At 35.6% G+C, this 19,467-nt stretch overlaps 4 protein-coding genes across 4 annotated transcripts; 2 read left to right on the top strand and 2 right to left on the bottom strand.

The window, feature by feature from the left end:
- Positions 1 to 62: 62 nt before the first annotated feature.
- Positions 63 to 1,459, top strand: LOC129787168 (RNA-binding protein 34). Its single transcript, XM_055822526.1, has 4 exons — positions 63 to 313; positions 371 to 718; positions 787 to 1,241; positions 1,317 to 1,459. The coding sequence occupies exons 1-4, from the start codon at positions 118 to 120 to the stop codon at positions 1,443 to 1,445; spliced, it is 1,128 nt and encodes a 375-aa protein (XP_055678501.1). The 5' UTR covers positions 63 to 117; the 3' UTR covers positions 1,446 to 1,459.
- LOC129787170 (cysteine-rich DPF motif domain-containing protein 1) lies at positions 1,236 to 2,986 on the bottom strand. Its single transcript, XM_055822528.1, has 2 exons — positions 2,944 to 2,986; positions 1,236 to 1,863 (listed from the first exon to the last, which is right to left on the bottom strand). The coding sequence occupies exon 2, from the start codon at positions 1,847 to 1,849 to the stop codon at positions 1,451 to 1,453; it is 399 nt and encodes a 132-aa protein (XP_055678503.1). The 5' UTR covers positions 1,850 to 1,863; positions 2,944 to 2,986; the 3' UTR covers positions 1,236 to 1,450.
- LOC129787169 (putative transferase CAF17 homolog, mitochondrial) lies at positions 1,889 to 3,004 on the bottom strand. The gene has a single exon (XM_055822527.1). It carries the CDS (start codon positions 2,917 to 2,919, stop codon positions 1,957 to 1,959), a length of 963 nt encoding a protein of 320 aa, XP_055678502.1. The 5' UTR covers positions 2,920 to 3,004; the 3' UTR covers positions 1,889 to 1,956.
- Positions 3,005 to 3,253: 249 nt separating this feature from the next.
- LOC129787165 (WD repeat-containing protein 20) lies at positions 3,254 to 19,295 on the top strand. Its single transcript, XM_055822521.1, has 5 exons — positions 3,254 to 4,004; positions 6,854 to 7,039; positions 12,271 to 12,971; positions 13,044 to 13,989; positions 16,096 to 19,295. Exons 1-5 carry the CDS (start codon positions 3,648 to 3,650, stop codon positions 16,153 to 16,155), a joined length of 2,250 nt encoding a protein of 749 aa, XP_055678496.1. The 5' UTR covers positions 3,254 to 3,647; the 3' UTR covers positions 16,156 to 19,295.
- Positions 19,296 to 19,467: the final 172 nt, after the last annotated feature.

Consider the following 19,467-nt stretch of genomic DNA (forward strand, 5'->3'; position numbering starts at 1 on the left):
TTTTTGAGAAAAATTTAATCAATTTCAAAAGTAAGTCGGTTACAATAGCTGTGTTCTCTCAAAATAACCACGTGGGTCAAAAGAAAATAAATAGAAACATAACCTAAAAAAATAAGCATGGCGAAAACAACAGCAGAGGAAAAATCCGTGAAAATTAAGGATAAAAAGGAAAAGAAAGCTAAGAAAGTGAAGGAATCTGATCTGGAAAAGGTTGAGGAAGAACCCCAAGATGAAATAGTTGAAGATTTGCCAGGAACAGACGAAGAAAGCACTTCAGATGAGTCGGAAGATGAAAGTTTGCCTCAAAAGAAAGGTAATTTCCTCGAATTTTCACTCAATTTTCCTCAAATTTAATGAAATATTTGTACAGGAACGATTGCCTACGATCCTGCAGAAGCGAGCAGGACGATATTTGTTGGGAACCTGCCAATAAATACAAAGAAGAATCAATTGAAAGCATTCCTGAAGAATTTCGGGGCGATCAAGACTGTCCGGTTGCGAACTTACCATGGCCAGAAGATTCAGAACTGTCGACAGGTTAAAAATCATCCCTGCATTACGGCTTATGTTGTGTTTGAGAGTGAAGAGGCAGCCATTGGGGCTCAGGAAGCCAGCGGAAAAGTCTTCCGGAAAGCCCATATTCGTGTCATGATGGCTGATGGGAAGAAGAAGTACTTTGATGGGAAGAGGACGGTTTTTGTGGGCAATCTTACCTACGGTAGGTCCTTCTCTAAATTAATTATCCTGTAAAAGAACTTTTTGATCTCTAATCTTTTGCTCCTCCAGCTGTGACTGATGATGATCTGTACGAGATTTTCCAATCCTGCGGGGAAATTAGGTATGTGAGGACATTGAGGTGTCCTCTGGGATGCAAAGGAACAGCCTATGTGTGCTTCAAGAATCCCGAATCTGTGGGATTGGCACTGGAACTCAATGAGACAATGATGAATGATCGTCCAATACGCGTTGAGAGGTACAAAGCGAAGCTCAAGACTCCCAAAGGAGGTCCTGTGCAGGAGAAAGACAAGCCCGGAGGGAAGAAACCACCTCAGAAGAGAGATAAGAAGGGCGGCAAGAAGGATTTCCGGGCAAAGAAAGATGTGAAACGACTCCAGGGAGGGAAGAATCTTCCAAAGAGTCAAGGAAAAGGCTTCCCAAGCAAGGATAAAGAGGGGAAAGGTGGCAAAATAAATAAGAAGGTCGACAAAGAGAAGATGAAGGAGAGGAAAGAGAAATTCAAGGTAAAAAAGAATTTTCTTTATTTTTACACAGTGATGGTCATAAAAAGTTATAAAAATTGTTCTTCCTTTTTACAGAAATTACAGAAAAAGAAGAAGCACCGCAGTTCGGTGAACATGAAATTGGCCAAGAAGCTCAATCCGCAGCTGAAGAAATCCACTTCGGGAATTAAGAAGGAGCCCAAAAAGTCCAAAATTGAGAAATAAATCTTTCAAGAGGACTGAAGTTGTTTCCGGATTTTTGTTTGAACTTCCAGCGGGAATTCCCGGAGCTTCTCCCGGACGCATTCAGTGCAGAATGTTGCTGTATAGAAGAAACTGCATTCGGTGCCTCTACAGACGACTCTCTGGCACACTGAACACTCAGCTCCAAGGACGAGATATCGTTCAGCTGAAGATTGTTTCCGGGAATCAATGGGTGGTGGGGAGAAGGGATCAATCATGATGTAAGAATCCTCAATTAGTTGAATTTTCCTCGCAAAGGGCGGATTCTTGCCCACGTAATCACATTTCTCAGACATTGAGCACAGGGAGCAGCAAAAGGGGATTCTCTGCTTCTCCTCCGGACGTTTCTGTTCTTTCTGATCCTTCTCTGGCTCTGGGTTCTCCATTTCGAGGGGGGTGGCTGAAAGAAAAGAGAGAGAAACGACTTTTGTATCCCTATGAAATGATATTTAATTCTCAACTACAGCTAACAAAAAGAAATTCAAAGTTCTTTTCAAGGTTTCTCCCGGAGAACTTCTTGAGGCCACCAGGAGGGCTTTTCTGTGGTAACTTCTATGCCATCAATAAGGATTTTCTTAGCTTGCAGTGCAGGATCAATCCTTAAATGGGCTAAAGCGGAATTTCCTGCAACTCCTCTCAACTTCCCAAGATTCTTTCCATCATCAGATTCAATATTTGTGTCGCTTTTATCCTGAATTTGTCCTTTTGTGGTCAATGGCATTAATCTCTTCCTTACAACGCCTGTGTGATAAGTCCTGGCTGTGAATTCCTGCCCCAAGTAGCATCCTTTGTGAACGCTCAATCCATGCAAGTAGTCACAATTTGCTTCCAGTGGGAAGGATTTTCCAGGCGGATGATCCTGTATGCCTTCTCCTACTCCCAGAGAATACCTATGACTCCTATACTGATCCTCCACAATTGCACATTGTCCCATCAATGAAGAAATCTCTTCTGGAGCTTGTCCCTTTGGCGCAAGAATTCTCCATCCTAAATCTTTCAGTCTAGGATCTTGGCAAATAAGTACTCCTTCTTCTGTCTTTTCCCCTTTGACTTCTCCTTCATTTCCTTTTGGCTTAAAAGCCACCCAAACATTCATCTCCTGCTCCAGGGAATCAATGGAAATCTTCTTCCTCACACGATAAATCAGCAAATGTTTCCGCAGCTCCGAAAGAATCTCTTTGTCGCATTCAATGAGGAAATTCCCAGGGGAAGCGTGATAAATGAGGGTATCGTAGACAACCCTTCCTGCCTTATTGAGTACCATGGCGTACATCCCTTGGGCTCCGTGTTCCAAGTGCCGGATGTCGTTTGTAATCAATCCCTGCAGGAGGTCTGCACTCTCCGCCCCGGCGACGCGAATAAGGGCTCTACTTTTAAGATTTTCCAAGAGGAAATTGGAGTTTCGGATGCTGGAGAAGCACCTTCTTCCAATTCTGGTGAGTTTTATCAGAGACATGCTGCAGGATTTGCAGGAAATTACCTTTTTCAGGACGACGACGACAACAAAAAACAAACAACAGACAGCATTTGAGGAGTTCAGTACTGACAGCATTCACTGTTATACTTTAATTTATACCCTGTTCTAATGTAAATTATTAATTTTCTACTTAATAATATTGAAAGGTAATTGGTGTATGTAGTTAATTTAGTTTTATTTTCTAATTATTTATTTAGTAAATTAGAAGAATTCTTAAGAGGTTTTCATTTTATTACATGAAATTACACACAGCATTTGTATAACAGCTGAGCGACGCGCAAAAATGGTGATTATAAGTGACAGGAGGTGACAGCTGAGAAAATTTCTCAAATGACAGATTGACGTCACGAGTCACCCGTCCCAACAATTCAGCGGATTTTGACTAATTTAAATTTTGTGCATTTCAAGGGATTTTGTGCGATTTGCAGTGCTCTTTCGGGTCACGAGTGCACAATGCCCGGTGCTGCTGTACGCAGTGATGCCTAGTTGGGGTCCCCTGTGCCTCCGTGGGGTGTAAATAGTGTTTGCGCGAGAGTGCAGAGAAAAGGGAAAAAACTGTGTGTGTCGTGCGAATCTGCCCATTTTTCAACCTCCCTCGTCTTTCTGTGCGTGGCTGGAGGATCCCCCGGGTTGTGTGCAGGTGGATCTCTGGCCCAGGGTGCCCCCTTGATGCGTGTACCCAGTGACGTGGGGAGTAGAGTGTCACAATGGCTGTGCAACTCGATCAGAATGGGAAGGATGATTTAAAGACACAATTTGTCACGAGGGAGGGCACCTATCGGTTGATGACGCTCTCCGAGTACTCGCGGCCAAATCGTGTCGGCTACACCAACAACCAGAGCTCCCCGCAGGTCCGGGTGTCCATTGTGTCGCTGCCGAGTCATACAGCGCCCCAGCAGACGGCCTCACCGCCCCTCCAGGCAGCAACGCAGCCAGCCGCCTCCATCGGCACCACCAACGGTCAGGATGCGTCTGGCTATGCACTGGCCACCACCGGCGGTGACCGGATATGCTACAACTTTGGCAAGGAGCTCTTCGTGTACGCCTACCGTGGCGTCAAGAAGGTAATAAATCTCCGCAAGCATCCATCCACCCGCTTACCTGTACGTCCTCCCCCACTGAATCACTTGACATTACATAACCCGGAGCCGCTCTTGTGTACACAAGCACAGTCCCACGAGATTCGCGATACGTTTATTGGCACATCCGGATCAGCAATTGGCTCACAATGCAGCGATAATGGGTGCAAGCAATGTGATGACCATTTCCGCGCATCACGCTCATCTTTTGCCCTTGGAGCTCTCTCTCTAAGCTCCTCTCAAGCTTATTCTGTGCCCCAAGATACTCCCTATACTCCCATCTCTGATACCCAATGCACCTGCTGGTCAGAGATTCCTCCCAAAACAAGACCTAAATAAAAATGAATTTAATTGAGTCAAGGGCATAAAACGAACTCCCGGAAGCCCAGAAATACAAAGAAGGAGCTAAAAAGAGACTCCAAAACTTATCACTTGCCAGCCTTATCAGTTAGTTTGCTTTGTAGCTGCGAGCTTTCTTTCGGGAGTTTTAATGGGGAGAAAGGAAATAATCTACTTGCAAATTCTTTTATGAGGCACACAGCGTAATAAATTTCAGCACTTAATTGAGCTTGTAGGGATTTCTGTTGTAACTTTGTGCAAAAGAAAACATTAAGATTAATTTATTGTTGCTAATTTGGTCAAATTTCCTACTAAATTGCGTTGCATAATGCCTGCTGGTGAGGTAAATTTTGGGGATTTTTATTGAAAATGTCAATAGGAAATGCACAGTGGGAGATAAAATAAATGTCCCAACTCATTTATCATTTTGTTTTATTTCTTTATTTAAAAAATTTTGTAGTTGAAGAAATTGCTGAAAAAATATTAAGGGAGATAAAAATCCTTAAAAATGTTCTTTTGCTTCAGAATTTTTGTTAAATTATTAAAATTATGAAAAAAAAATCACAGATAAAGAAAATTTAAGACAATAAAAAGATTTAAATTTTATAATATTAATTCTCATTCTGATCCTGTCTTTCAGTCCTTTCAGGTAACAAATATATTGATCAATCAGCGGTTTAATTAAAAATCTCCCATTCTTCTATTTCTTTGCAATTTTATTTTAATCAAACTCGTAAATTGAGGTCTTTAAACTTTTTTAACGGTTTTCTTTATAGCCCTAAAATTCTGTCATACAAATTTGTTTTCTTATGATTTTTTTATTTTCTTTTAAATATTTAATTATTTTCTTCTAGAGACAATTTGGCTTTAATTTCAATGATTTTACAGGAATTTTCTTTATTTTTGACTTTATTTGTTTATTGTTGTCCTCATTTGAGGAAACTGGAGAAAACGAGAAAACAATCAAAAACAAATGTCTTTTTGAGGATCATAAAAGAAAAAAGGAAATCTCGAAAGAAACTTGTCAATTTCCACAGAGATTGGTTAGGAGCAGATTACAAAAATTTAGTCAAAAACACAAAAAAATGATGTCACTGTTAAGGTTTTTACCTTTTGAATTCATGAAATGTTCTTACTACGCCTAAATTGATAAAGATATTTTCCTCAGTAGCATAAAGATGGATTTTTAACAGTTTTATGCTCCCTTTAGTAAATTCACAAATATAATTATAATGTTATTCCTAAAATTTATCTTTGTTGCTTATTTCATATTCAGTGGAATTTTGGATAAATAAACGTGCGCATTGTGTCATAATTAGCGACGTTTTGATTTATTTTTTATCCATCATCAGTCTCCTTTTTATCAAACAAAGTAGCAATACAAGATTTTTATTAAATAGATCTCCTTAATATTTTTTTTAAATACTTTATAAAGAGCTTTTTATAAAAAAAAATATATAATTAAATAAATTGACATTGGGACAGAAATTTCACCTTACACTGTACCCCAACATTCAGTATAATTATCATATAAGGGGCAAATGCTTATGAGAAAGCTAATTTTGTCCATACCTACAAAATGATTTTCCTGTGAAACTGACCGTGCATTGCTCGTTGCATTTTCTTGGTTTGTTTTTGATGATTGTCCATTCACACACTTGGAAGTCTCAGCGTTGAAAAAGGTTCCTAAAATATGGGTTTGTTGGTGGCGAAGAAAAGGCCGCGAAGGGAAGTGTTTAAATAACTCAAAGTAAGCTGACATTGAGAATTCCATGCGATTAGAGGGTTGCAGCACAGGGCGAGACAATTGAGGGGTTGGTGGTATTTTCGTTGGCGCGCGCGGTGGGCTCATTTACAATTCCTACGTCTCGTGGGAAAAGGTGTTTTCCCTTCGCCCCCTACGCTCGCTCCGATAAATGGAAACACTCCACAGAAGAAATATTCATGAGGCACGAGACAACTAACAATTCACACACAATTATCACCCGTATATTTTCCATTAAAAAGAAATATTAAATAATATTTTATAATCTTATTGCGAAATATAAGCATTGGAATATTTATCTCCCAAGAGCCAGGGGAAAACATATTAAATAAAATAAATTAAAAGAAAAAAAAAGTTGTAAAAATTTCTCAATGGCATTCCATTGAATGGGATTTATTGAACGTGCTTTTCAGAGTTTTTATTTCAGCATTTAGAATGCATACACTGTGTAGATTTTATTTTTTTGAGGTTTAACCAGAGATTTCATTTACAACTCAAAGCTAGAAAACTTTCTGAATGGTCTTTGTGGAAAAAAAACGAGAGAGAAAAAACATTAAAATTGTGAAGAAAAACTTCTGTGGGGCACTTGAGAAAATTGCAAAGTTTTAACTAAAAGAAAAAACCACGAAAGAAGTCTAAAAATGTGACTCTCATGATGAGACTTCTGTGAGGTTCGCTAAATTGTCTAAAAGTATCTCAATGATCATGTTTTTCTTTCGGCAATTTGCAGCAAACGGCAGATCTGAGTAAACCAATTGATAAGAAACTCTACAAGGGTACCAACCCGAGTTGCCATGATTTCAATTCAACTAATGCCACCAGCGAAGGTGCTCCCCTTCTTGTGGGCTTCACTACTGGACAAATACAACTCGTCCAGCCTGGTCGCAGAGAACCTGGAAAATTATACAATGAGGAGGTAAGAAATCCCACACATTTTCATTGCAATTTTTTTGTGTATTTTGAATTCATTTCTGAAGCTTTGTGGGGAAAAAAGAGGAAAAAGAAAAATGTTAGAAACCACAGAGAAGTTGAGAAGGCAGGAAAAATCAATTGAGGGCTTCCCGGAGGCGTGGGGATGGCCTGGTGCGGAGGATTTTCCCCGGAAATTGTGGGAAAATTCAGGAAGTAAAAGAAATTCCACACAGCGAGTATTTTGAATAAATCCTCCCTCCCCTTTCAAACACGTGCGATTTATCTTCATGGGGATTGTGTGTGTGGAAAACTTTCTCCACACCACCGTGAGATTCGCATGAATCATTGGGATTTCCTCAAAGCAAAAAAAACTAGAAATTTATTGTCTTGCAAAGGTGCCAAATTTTGTTTCTCTCATTTTTATTGATCTTTCCATGCCAATTAATTGAGTGCGAAGAAAAAACCGCGAAATATAAAAATCAAACCAATTTTATTGCTTCTATTGAGTGCTAAAAAAACCCCAATGATCTCCTTTCCGTGTCACCATCAGGGAGGGGGAGGCGGTGAGTGGGGGTGATGGGTTATAAAAATATTATTTTCTCACTTTATTCACGAGAGAGAGAACTGAGAAGCTTGAATACCTAGACTTTTTTTTATGTGTAACTCAATATTACCTTCTTTCTTCCTCCGCACTTGTGCAATTTTTCCTTCCAGTGCACATACATAAAAGAATGTGGTTCTAAAATAAATCTCTAAGCAAACGTACAGGGTGTAGAAGATATTTTCCACGGTGAAGAGATTTAAATTTAGAAGTTCATAAAAAGGGAAACTTTTAAGAAAACTGCACACAAAAATGTCAATTTATTTTATAGAATTTAATTGAGTAAGGTTGCCAAATATGGGACACTTATTTTACTCTAAATCTGAAAAAAGGAGAAGAAGAAGATATATTAAGATAAGAAAGATTTCCTTGAAAATGTTGCAAGATTAAATTTTCATACTTGAAGGCAATAAAGAAGATCCCAATAAGAGCCCTCAGTCGCACATAGTATTGGCTGCTGTGGCTTGATTTGACGAGAGCCTCGGCGGCGGAAGCTTGAAAAATTTGCTTCGGAACTTGAAATTCTCTGTCACTAACAGGATTAAAAAGGACAAAAAACTGAAAATATTTATATTTGTCGTCTGTTATTAATATTTGATTAATTTGTTCAAAAATTTCTTATTTGATTACAAAAGAATTCGCAAAAAATATTTTATTTGGCTCGGAAAATTGGCTTGGCAACTTGAAATTTCAGCGGCTGGGAGCTCTAAGACTAACAGGATCAGGAAGGATGAAAAACTAAACATTTTAAAGTTTGGATTTATTGTTCAAAAATGTCTTATTTGAGCACAAAGGAATCTCAAAAAAATAAAATTAATATTGCACACATTTTAGTAATATATTAATTATTCTTTATTTATTTATAAAAATAAAGTTTCATAAAATTTTCGTTAAAACTTAAATCGTGTTTAGAAAGCATAGAAAAGTTAGTTAAAATATTTGAAAGATTTCGGCAGCCGCGGCTTGGAAAATTGGCTTGGCAACTTAATATTTTGACGGCTGGGGGCTCTGCCACTAACCCTATGTAAGAATTTATTTATTTAATTTTTTTTTAATACAGAAAAAATAAATCAGATTTTAAAGAATAAGAAAATTTCTTTTCTGCAATAAAGAGAATTAAATAAACATTTTACATGAAATTAAAAAAAAAGAATTTTATTCTTCAGAAGCACCCTGTCCTCAGGTGTCCTAGATTGAATCATTGCTAATTGAACTTAAAAGAATTTTGTTTTTAGCGAAATAATTCAATTTGTTGTTGAAAAAAAAAAGGAAATTCCTCATCAATCCTCCCTCTCGTGAAATGTATGGAGGGGGTGGGTGAAAGAAGTGAATTAGAGATGAGAGAATGTGAATTTGTTGATGAGGGAATTTTGAGCCAATTTTGTGTTCCAGAATAAAATTGTGTGTGTGTATGCGGTGGGGTATTCGATCAATTAATTGGCAACATACAAAGTCAAATTGGCTTTAATTAAAAACACAAAACAACAACAACAAAAATCCCTTTCGGCATGGCAAATGTGAGAGACAATTGCGAATGATTCGAATTTTCCACACAAATTGCATTCTGGGGTCGCGATGTGTGGTGGGAGGCAGTAGAAGAGAAAGAAATCCAATTTTTTAGAGATAGAGAGAGAGAGATTCTTTTATCACTTTGTGGGTTGAAAAAAAATCAACTGGTGCTGCACATTCGCGAAAATGGAGAAAAATAGAAGACAAAAATTGTTTTATCTTTTTTTTTTGGCACGCAGATTAATTTGAGATTAGAGAATTTTCTATCTTTTCTCTTCTCTCTGTTTCAATTGCTTTCTTTGCAGTGAAATATTTTGAATTTATTTTTTATCACACAGAGAGAGAGATTTTTTGCTTCACATTTTATTCTTTATTAATCTTTGCTGGGGGAAAATTGATTAATTTTGCGCCGACACAATGCAGGAATGTTAATTAATAAAATTTCATAATTTTTTGATGATTTTGCGAAATAATTTTTATTCATTTTGCCTTTTAACGATGCGCCCCCCATTGTATTAAAAACTTTATGGGGAATTATTTACTAAAATGATTCACAAGGGAGTTTATGTGTAATGATTGTTCTGCTCCGACTATACATGTAGGAAGAGAGAAGGAACACCACCAGGGAAACATTTTATTGTATAATTGTTGAATTTACATATATACGCAATTTTTAATAATGTACATAATTTTATTTTTGAATTTGTAATGTTGCCTATATATTTCTCATGAGAAAACTCTTCTTTTCTGGCTCATGGCATCGTCGTTATTTCGTATTTGCATGCCAAATTTTAATGTGAAAGAAGGTCTTATCGTTTGGTGTAAAATAGAATAATAATCCACAAGAACAATTTGGTGGCTTTGCAGATAAATTTAAGCTGTCTACTGATAAACCGCAGCGTTTTTTTCCCATTTTTATTTCCCATTAACTCCCAAATAAATTAATTTAAAATGTTTATTGGTAAAACTCTTGATTTATCCGCAACAATAAACAAATTATGTATTGACGAGGTAAATTGTCGCTTCGCTCCAATTTACCTCGCCCCGCTTCGCGGGGATTTGTTGCGCTTCGCGCAAATTTTTAGAAGAGAAGAAATTTGTGACGAATTGAAATAAATTTAATGAAATATTTACTCGTTGGTAAAAACTGCCTGGTATCAGTAGTCTCTGTACCAAATTTCATCACGATCGGACAAACGGTGTAGAAATGCATAGCTGTACAGGAACGAAATCCTTTCTTTATTATATAGAGAAGATGGGCCACGCAAAAACCTCCAACAGATATTTCAAAGAGAAAAAGTGAATTTCGCACAACATTTATGGCGCCGAATTCAAAAAGTAGTCAAAAAAGCATGAATTTTATATGAGGGCTATGTGAAGGGGGGCTCTGGGGGGAAAATGAATGCCGTTGGTAAAAACCGCCTGGTATCAGTAGTCTCTGTACCAAATTTCATCACGATCGGACAAACGGTGTAGAAATGCATAGCTGTACAGGAACGAAATCCTTTCTTTATTATATAGATGGGCCACGCAAAAACCTCCAACAGATATTTCAAAGAGAAAAAGTGAATTTCGCACAACATTTATGGCGCCGAATTCAAAAAGTAGTCAAAAAAGCATGAATTTTATATGAGGGCTATGTGAAGGGGGGATCTGGGGGGAAAATGAATGCCGTTGGTAAAAACCGCCTGGTATCAGTAGTCTCTGTACCAAATTTCATCACGATCGGACAAACGGTGTAGAAATGCATAGCTGTACAGGAACGAAATCCTTTCTTTATTATATAGAAGAAGATATGAAATGCTGCTTAATATGCATTGGCTGTAGCATAAATACACAATAATTCAAATTAAAAATTGATTTTCTGGAGTGAAAAGGTGTGGAGGAATTAAGCAGAATTAATTTTTCAATTTTATCAATGAATTCGATGTTTTTTTAATACGTTAAGGGGCTGTATAATAAAAGGTTCATGTAGTCGTAAAAGTCTAACCCGGCTTGTCTAAAAAAATAGGCATTAAAATATAAGTTGTTATTGTTATTATTTAATTTTGATTTTTTTCTTAAAATTTCCGGTAAAAGAATTAGTCCGTTTGGTTTTCTAGAATAAATTCCTAATTCAGAATTTTCAATTCTAATAGCAGAAGTTCTAGATTTTTTTCTAGCCAAATTCCTGTGCTGTTTTTTAAAAACAGAAACGTAGAATTTAGAAATTTTCTGACTAAAGAATCAGAGTAATATTTTAAAATATAGAACAACATAGCTAAAAATCTGAATTTCTAGTTTCGGTTTTCTAGATTTTTGAATTTCTGGAAATCTGGATTTAGGCTTTTACAAAATGAAGTAGTTCTGGATTTTTCCTGGCTAACTTTCTTAACCATTTAAGGACATAAAACTAGAATATAAATCTGCTTAAATTTTTCTTGTTGAAGATTAGATTAAAAATTAAAATTGATTTAGATTATTTTAGTACATTATTATAGGTTTATGCCCTAGGTGACTGTATTTACAAAATAGATTATTTATAGATTTTCTAGTCGAACAATCAAAGAAATATTTAAAAGTTATTGAGTAAATTAGCTTGAAATAGGGATTTCTAGCTTTCTCTTCTAGGTTTCTTAGAAAACACAGGGTCAAATAATAGGCTATAAATTGACTTAATTTTTTTTTATTAAAAACAAAAAAGTCTTTTGCAGATTTCAAAATATTATTTTACGTTATTTTTTAGTGAGATATTTATGTAAAAAAATAGGAAGTAAAAACATAAATTAACTAGGCCAGCTGGGTAAACTTTTTCTACAAAAAAATATAAATATTCGCTGTCTTATTTTTTTTTAATTTGCCCTTAAGTTAAAACTCGCGGCTACATTAGGTATTTTGTAGTACAGATACTACATAGTACTGAGATAGTACTGAGTCTACATTAGGCAAAAGCTGAGTCTGAATAAGGCGATTGTGTCACAAGTAGTCTTTTTTTGAGTCGCAAGTAGGTAAATTTGCGACAACCGTTTTAAGTATAATATTCTTCACGAGTTAACGCGTTAATAAATTATTAAATTACATAAAATTTTATTAAATTAGCCAAATTACTTAAAATTTGACCAAATTATTTTTCTTTTTCTTTTCAGCGCCTAATTGATAAGACAAAAGTGACGTGCCTCAAGTGGCTCCCATCGTCACCAAATCTCTTCCTAGCCGCCCATGCATCGGGGCATCTCTACCTATACAATGAGGAGCTCCCGTGTACGCCGACGGCCCCAAATTATCAGCAATTCAAAATGGGCGAGGGCTTTGTCATCTACACGTGCAAGTCCAAGTCAACGCGCAATCCCCTCTACAAGTGGTCCTTTGGTACAGACAATGGAAGTATAAATGAGTTTAGTTTCTCACCGTGTGGCAGTAATTTGGCCATTGTGTCCCAGGATGGCTTCTTGCGGGTCTTCCACTATGACACAATGGAACTGTTGGGGATTGCACGATCGTACTTTGGGGGCTTCCTGTGTGTGTGCTGGAGCCCCGATGGGAAGTACATTGTTGTCGGTGGGGAAGATGATCTCGTGACGGTGTGGTCAATGCAGGAGAGGAGAGTTGTGGCACGGGGACAGGGGCATAGATCATGGGTATCCGTGGTGGCCTTTGACCCGTACACCACATCCTATTCCCACTGGGATGGGCCGGATTTCTCAGACGATGAGAATCCCATCAATGACGGGGGTTTTAGGAATTTCAACACCACAGACGGTCACGATAGTGAGACGCAATCCGGACGACGGCCACCGTCCAGTGCGCGAGATTCCGCAGCAGCGGATAAGATGGCCACGAGTTATAGGTTCGTATTGATTGAGAATCTTTGAAAAGTTTTTGTTCCTACTGTTGAATTTGTTTGTTTTCTGCTTCTCAGATTGGGATCAGTGAGTCAGGATACTCAGCTGTGCCTGTGGGACATCACAGAGGATGTTCTACGGCAACCCGTGGGCATTAGGCATCGTCTTAGTTCCCACGATCCTCAGCAGAATCTCGTGAATGGTGAAGTGGAGCACAAAGGGGCCTCATCGTCGGCTTCTGGCTCATCTGTATCATCTGCAAGCGCCGCTCTGACCATCTCAAGTGGAGCATCACGCGACAATGTGGATAATTCGCGATCTTCAAGCGGAAAGGGTGGTGTTGGTGGAACAGTGCCGGCCGGGAGGAATGCAAACTCCCTGGCGAACGATAGTGCCCCAGTGGCGACGAATAGTGATAGTAGTAAACATTGGAACAGCGTGAGTGCAAAGAGTGCAAAGGGTGCGAATGTGATTGGGAATTGTGTGGGGAATAGTGTTGCGTCGAAGGCCACAGATTCGCCGGATGCGAAGAACGGGAGCAGCGGAAAGTCCTCAGATGGGATCTCAGCATTCAATACACTCACACAGAGACTTTCGCATTTGGGCTTTGGGAGTGACAAGGCCAAAGAGCACGGGGGTAGTCATCATCATAGCAAGAAAACCTTTAGTTTGTCCAAATCATCGGGGAATCATCATTTTCTGCACAACAACAACAGCACCAGCAGCCCCGGGGATACCACGAGCAATGCCACGAAGCGTACAGCCACAACGGTTGCTGCCAATGGCAATGGGACAACTGATGGGGATGCCAGCAGTGGGAATAGCAATGTGGGTTCGTATGATCCAATGAAGCTCATTGGGACGTCAGCGTGTCCGCGTTTTGACGAATGCCCCGTCTTGGAGCCGCTTGTGTGCAAGAAAATTGCCCATGAAAGACTGACGGCGCTCATTTTTCGCGAGGATTGCTTCCTCACGGCGTGCCAGGATGGAATTATCTACACGTGGGCAAGGCCAGGATTTTCGGTGAGTTATTTTTGCATTTAACTTCCAAGTTAAATCTTTAATTTTATTTGATAATGTACTGGTAAGCTGACCAAGCTTACGAGAGCTGTGTTTCTTTCAGTGTACCAATTTTGTGAGAGCAAACTAGAATGCGATTAACTTAAATACGCGCAAAGTCGGGAAAAGTTGAAAAGTCATTCCCTAAGAAATCTTTAGAAGGCCAATTTGTAAGGGACGACCGTAGGCGAAATGTATTTTTTATTAAAAGGCGGATTTTCGGTCTCTCATTCGGCTAATTAATTTTTATTTCCGGCCAACGTTTCGGACTACATATTTAAGTCCTTCCTCAGGGCAAGTAATAGACAAAATTAACCACGTCAAGAAATAACAAAAAATCACTACATCCACAACACAACTCTCCTTATCTTCTCTCATTGGTGGCCAATCTGTACTTTGTGGGAACCTATATAAGGCTTGTAATTTTTTTTTTACATTTTAATCATATACTTCGTCTTCGCAACACTTTGTGGGAACTTATATAAGGCCTGTACCTTTTTTACATTTTAATCATATACTTCGTCTTCGCAACACTTTGTGAGAACCTATATAAGGCTTGTAACTTTTTTACATTTTAATCATATATTTCGTCTTCGCAACACTTTGTGGGAACCTATATAAGGCCTGTACCTTTTTTACATTTTAATCATATACTTACTTCGTCTTCGCAATACTTTGTGGGAACCTATATAAGGCCTGTAACTTTTTTACATTTTAATCATATACTTCGTCTTCGCAACACTTTGTGGGAACCTATATAAGGCCTGTACCTTTTTTACATTTTAATCATATACTTCGTCTTCGCAACACTTTGTGGGAACCTATATAAGGCCTGTATCTTTTTTACATTTTAATCATATACTTCGTCTTCGCAACACTTTGTGGGAACCTATATAAGGCTTGTAACTTTTTTACATTTTCATCATACATTTCGTCTTCGCAACACTTTGTGGGAACCTATATAAGGCCTGTACCTTTTTTACATTTTAATCATATACTTCGTCTTCGCAACACTTTGTGAGAACCTATATAAGGCTTGTAACTTTTTTACATTTTAATCATATACTTCGTCTTCGCAACACTTTGTGGGAACCTATATAAGGCCTGTACCTTTTTTACATTTTAATCATATACTTCGTCTTCGCAACACTTTGTGAGAACCTATATAAGGCTTGTAACTTTTTTACATTTTAATCATATACTTCGTCTTCGCAACACTTTGTGGGAACCTATATAAGGCTTGTAACTTTTTTACATTTTCATCATACATTTCGTCTTCGCAACACTTTGTGGGAACCTATATAAGGCCTGTACCTTTTTTACATTTTAATCATATACTTCGTCTTCGCAACACTTTGTGGGAACCTATATAAGGCCTGTACCTTTTTTACATTTTAATCATATACTTCGTCTTCACAACACCTTGTAGGAACCTATATAAGGCCTGTACCTTTTTTACATTTTAATCATATACTTCGTCTTCGCAACACTTTGTGGGAACCTATATAAGGCCTGTACCTTTTTTACATTTTAATCATATACTTCGTCTTCGCAACACTTTGTGGGAACCTATATAAGGCTTGTAACTTTTTTACATTTTAATCATATATTTCGTTTTCGCAACACTTTGTGGGAACCTATATAAGGCCTGTACCTTTTTTACATTTTAATCATATACTTCGTCTTCGCAACACTTTGTGGGAACCTATATAAGGCTTGTAACTTTTTAACATTTTAATCATATACTTCGTCTTCACAACACCTTGTAGGAACCTATATATATGTCTTCCGGTCGATATTTAAATTTTGCCGTTTACCGCAAGTCTCTATCTATCACCGTTCTCTTGCAATTTAGCTCTGAACTCCGGACGCATACGTTTTATGGAATGTGGGGACCCTAATTCGTGCTTATCCCAAGTTTGAGCCCGATCTGACGACTTTCGATTTTGCTCGGTACACAAAAGCTGTGTCTGAAAGAAACAGCTAAAAATTGATTCATTTTACGAAAAATCTAAAAGAGAGTAAAGAAAAACGAATAAAACATTTAAATTCTTTCTTTTTTACAAACAGAACGCCCCACAACATGCAAGTTCGAGTCCAACTGCGCCTCCCGGGGGGACGGTGGTTTAATAGTGGAACCTTAAAGGAATTTTCATCTATCTGAATGAAAAAACTCCGTCAAGGAGGAGTTTAAAAAAAATGGGCCTACGAATAAAATTCTCATGCAATTGGAATACTAATTATATACAATACATATAGCGAAGCAACACGTGGCGTGAGTAAATGAAGAAGAAAAAAACTTGTTTTAAATTAATAAAGAATCGTGTTAAAAGAAAAGTGAAGCAGGATGAAAAAAAAATGTAATGAGCAGTAAATTAAAAAAAAAATGAGGAAGATTTGTGAAGTGAAACTGATTTATATAGGATACTATTTAAAAAAAAAAACTCCAAAAAATTAATGAAAAAAAAAACATAAAGATTATTAGTAGAAAAAATTTTACACACACCAAAGATAACAAAAATCTTGTAATTAAAACTAAGTTTACTGAAGAGAAAGAGAGAAATGCGCGTTGAGGGTGAATGGAGGAGTGAGAGAGAGAAAGTGAGAAGAGAAAATATTTAATTTAATGTTTTAATATTTTAATTTTCAATCTAATTCTAAGATTTTAATTTTTACATTAATTGTTCATTTATTTTTAAAAACTTTCTTCAAGCTCTTTTAGCGAGTTTTTAAAGCAAAAGAACTGGCATCGAATTCCTACAATATTTAATACTTTTTTTTTTTAGCTTTTCTTTCTGCAAAAGAAATATTTCTTTTTTATCTTCCTGCATAAGAGGCATAAAAAACTGTGGATTCTATAAACTTTGAGGATATTTTCCCCTCCAAAAAAAAGCCACAAACTTGCGAACAAATTCAACAGATAAATGATTATTTTTATTGTATCTCTTTAGATTAAAAAAAGAAGAAGAAAATAATTTTACAATTTACAATATAAAAGTTTATTTTATAAAATTACTTTTTATTTTAACTGTGATTTATTCTTATATTTACCTGCTTTTTTGCAAAAAACAAAAAAACAAACAAACCTAAAAGCCTTTCTGTGTATTTTTTTTTAAATTTTCAAACTGAATCTTGAAAATGTTTTTTTAATAAAAACAATTCTATTTAGAAAACAAGAAAAATCTGTCCATCAAAGTAAAAAAAGAAAAAAAATAATATATCTCTGTACAATTTAGTAAGAAAAACAAATCAATTCTTTCTTGTAAACATTCCGACACTAAAAGTAGAACAAAAAAAATTAAACCTATAATAAAAGGAAGGAATGATGAGCAAAAAATATAATAATAAAATTAAACAAAAAAAAATCTACTCTCACCAAGAAACTAAAAAGAAAAATAATAAAAAAGTGAATACAAAATTAATATTTTAGGGAAAATAAGCAAGATTAAAAAAAACACGTGAAGAGGATGAAAGTCCTGAAAAAGAGTGAAAAATATATTTTGAATAAATTAGCAATTTTAATGTTGTTACGTGCTGTTGTTTGAATAAAAAAAAGTTATTTTTATTTTCTATTGCGCTGTGCAGAGAAATTAGAAAAAAAAATAATTCCTTGATTCACTTTTTTAATAAAAAAAAACGAAAGCAGCTTATTTTTTTCTTAAATCTTATTTATGTAAAAAATGGTAAATTTTGTATGGAAAAGGAAAGATGGAAAACAAATTTGTAAGAAAAGAAAATAAATAAAAAATAGATAAAAGAATGTAACTATAAAACCTATAATGATAACACATTGAATTAGAGAGTATTTAATGAAAAAAAAAATCTTTTAATTTTTAAAAAAAGAAAATTACTAAGAAAAAGGAAAAATAGTAAAAGAGGCAGTGAAAGAATTAAATTTATTGACGAGAAAAATCTGCAAAATGCAAGATAAAAAAATAAATGAAGCAAAAGTGAAAGAAAATCAAAAGATGAGTGAAGAATCATGGACAAAAGGAGGAAGGATTTTTATATTTAAATTTTACCATTAAAAGGAGTATTATTCTGAATATTTTTTTTAAAGAATTATTTGGATACCTATGTTGGTTTTTTTCTATTAATTTTCAACATATTCTGACATTTCGGATCAATAATTACCAAAAAGAGTCATATTTGAGATATAAAGGTAGATTCGGATTCGATTTTAGTATTCTGGGAAAAATCTTTAAAAAAATTGAGAATGAGGGATGGTCATGTTATTTTGGAAATTCTACAGGAAAAAAAGAGCCAAAATGTGAAAATTTCAAATTTTTTTTTTTGATTACAAAAATTTATTTTCTAAATTGAATTCTTATCGGTATTTGGCCATTTTTAAGAGTGCAAGCAAATTTCGAAGTTTTGGTTTCAAAATTGGCTTGAAAATTGCTCTTGAAAGTCCTCGAGTTTCCAAAATAACGTGACCATCCCCTATTTGTTTTTTTTAATCGGGTTTTTAAAGAAAAATTACTTTTTCAGGGCTCTTTACAGATCTTTCTGACTGAATCTTTTTGATTGATTCTTGGAACAACAAATTCTTTGTTTTTCTTTTATAGAACGACAATAGAACGGGTTAAAAACATCATCTGTGAAAATCTTACAACACCTTTTAAGTTTTTAGAAAAGAAAAGAAGAGATTTTTACCAAAATCGACTCTATATTCCAAAATACTCCGCTTTTAGATTCAGTTTTGGTTAAAAAATGTTTTCAAAGCTCCTAAAGACAAAGTCTGGATAATTTTTAAATGATTTTACTTTAAAATTATCTAAAAAATCTTTTTTTTTATTAAAAATCCTTCCTCAATAAATCAGCAAAATGAATAAAAGTTGGAAAAGATGTTTCTGTTGATTTTCATGCAATAGTATGATTAGTACCTACCTAATTATGGTCTGAAAATAATGTTTTTAAAGAAAAAAAATCGAATAATTTTATAATGCACATTTCTGCTGACACGGTATAAAAAAAAACATTAAAAAATACATATCCAAAATTGTAAAAAAAAAAGATTTCTAAATTATTAATTTATTGTGTATACAGAAAATTGGAGACTTTCAAAATTATATTGACGAGTTTTTTTCAATGAATAAAATGAAAGAAAAAAGTTTGCCATTTTGTAAATAAAAAGAAATTGTGAAGAACATGCAAAATTAAGAGAAAAAAATAAGATTTTTTTTGAAAAGTATAAAATCAAGATAGAAATTTTCTGTATATAAAGTGCATGTAAATAAATAAAATAATACGATAAATTTAAAAAATTACATTTATTGTTTTTCTTTAAAAGGAAATCCCAACTTTGAAATTTTCGCTTTTTCGTCCTTCCTGATTCTTTGAGTCATTGAGGAAGTCCTTTTATGTAATTTTATTTTATTTATTTTTAATATTTAGGTGTGTTATTCTATTTTACATGAGAAGTTATGTGGATTCTCTGGA

Source organism: Lutzomyia longipalpis, chromosome 1 (genome assembly GCF_024334085.1).
Source record: "Lutzomyia longipalpis isolate SR_M1_2022 chromosome 1, ASM2433408v1".
NCBI classification, from domain to species: Eukaryota; Metazoa; Arthropoda; class Insecta; order Diptera; family Psychodidae; genus Lutzomyia; species Lutzomyia longipalpis.

What these genes read in the sequence shown, in the direction of transcription:
- LOC129787169 (XM_055822527.1), bottom strand. Translation starts at nt 2,919, where the DNA reads ATGTCTCTGATAAAACTCACCAGAATTGGAAGAAGGTGCTTCTCCAGC.
- LOC129787170 (XM_055822528.1), bottom strand. Translation starts at nt 1,849, where the DNA reads ATGGAGAACCCAGAGCCAGAGAAGGATCAGAAAGAACAGAAACGTCCG.
- LOC129787165 (XM_055822521.1), top strand. Translation starts at nt 3,648, where the DNA reads ATGGCTGTGCAACTCGATCAGAATGGGAAGGATGATTTAAAGACACAA. An exon ending in CCTACCGTGGCGTCAAGAAG is followed by an intron (nt 4,005 to 6,853) that starts GTAATAAATCTC and finishes GGCAATTTGCAG; the next exon opens with CAAACGGCAGATCTGAGTAA. An exon ending in AAGATGGCCACGAGTTATAG is followed by an intron (nt 12,972 to 13,043) that starts GTTCGTATTGAT and finishes TCTGCTTCTCAG; the next exon opens with ATTGGGATCAGTGAGTCAGG.
- LOC129787168 (XM_055822526.1), top strand. Translation starts at nt 118, where the DNA reads ATGGCGAAAACAACAGCAGAGGAAAAATCCGTGAAAATTAAGGATAAA. An exon ending in TGTGGGCAATCTTACCTACG is followed by an intron (nt 719 to 786) that starts GTAGGTCCTTCT and finishes TTGCTCCTCCAG; the next exon opens with CTGTGACTGATGATGATCTG. An exon ending in AGAGGAAAGAGAAATTCAAG is followed by an intron (nt 1,242 to 1,316) that starts GTAAAAAAGAAT and finishes TCCTTTTTACAG; the next exon opens with AAATTACAGAAAAAGAAGAA.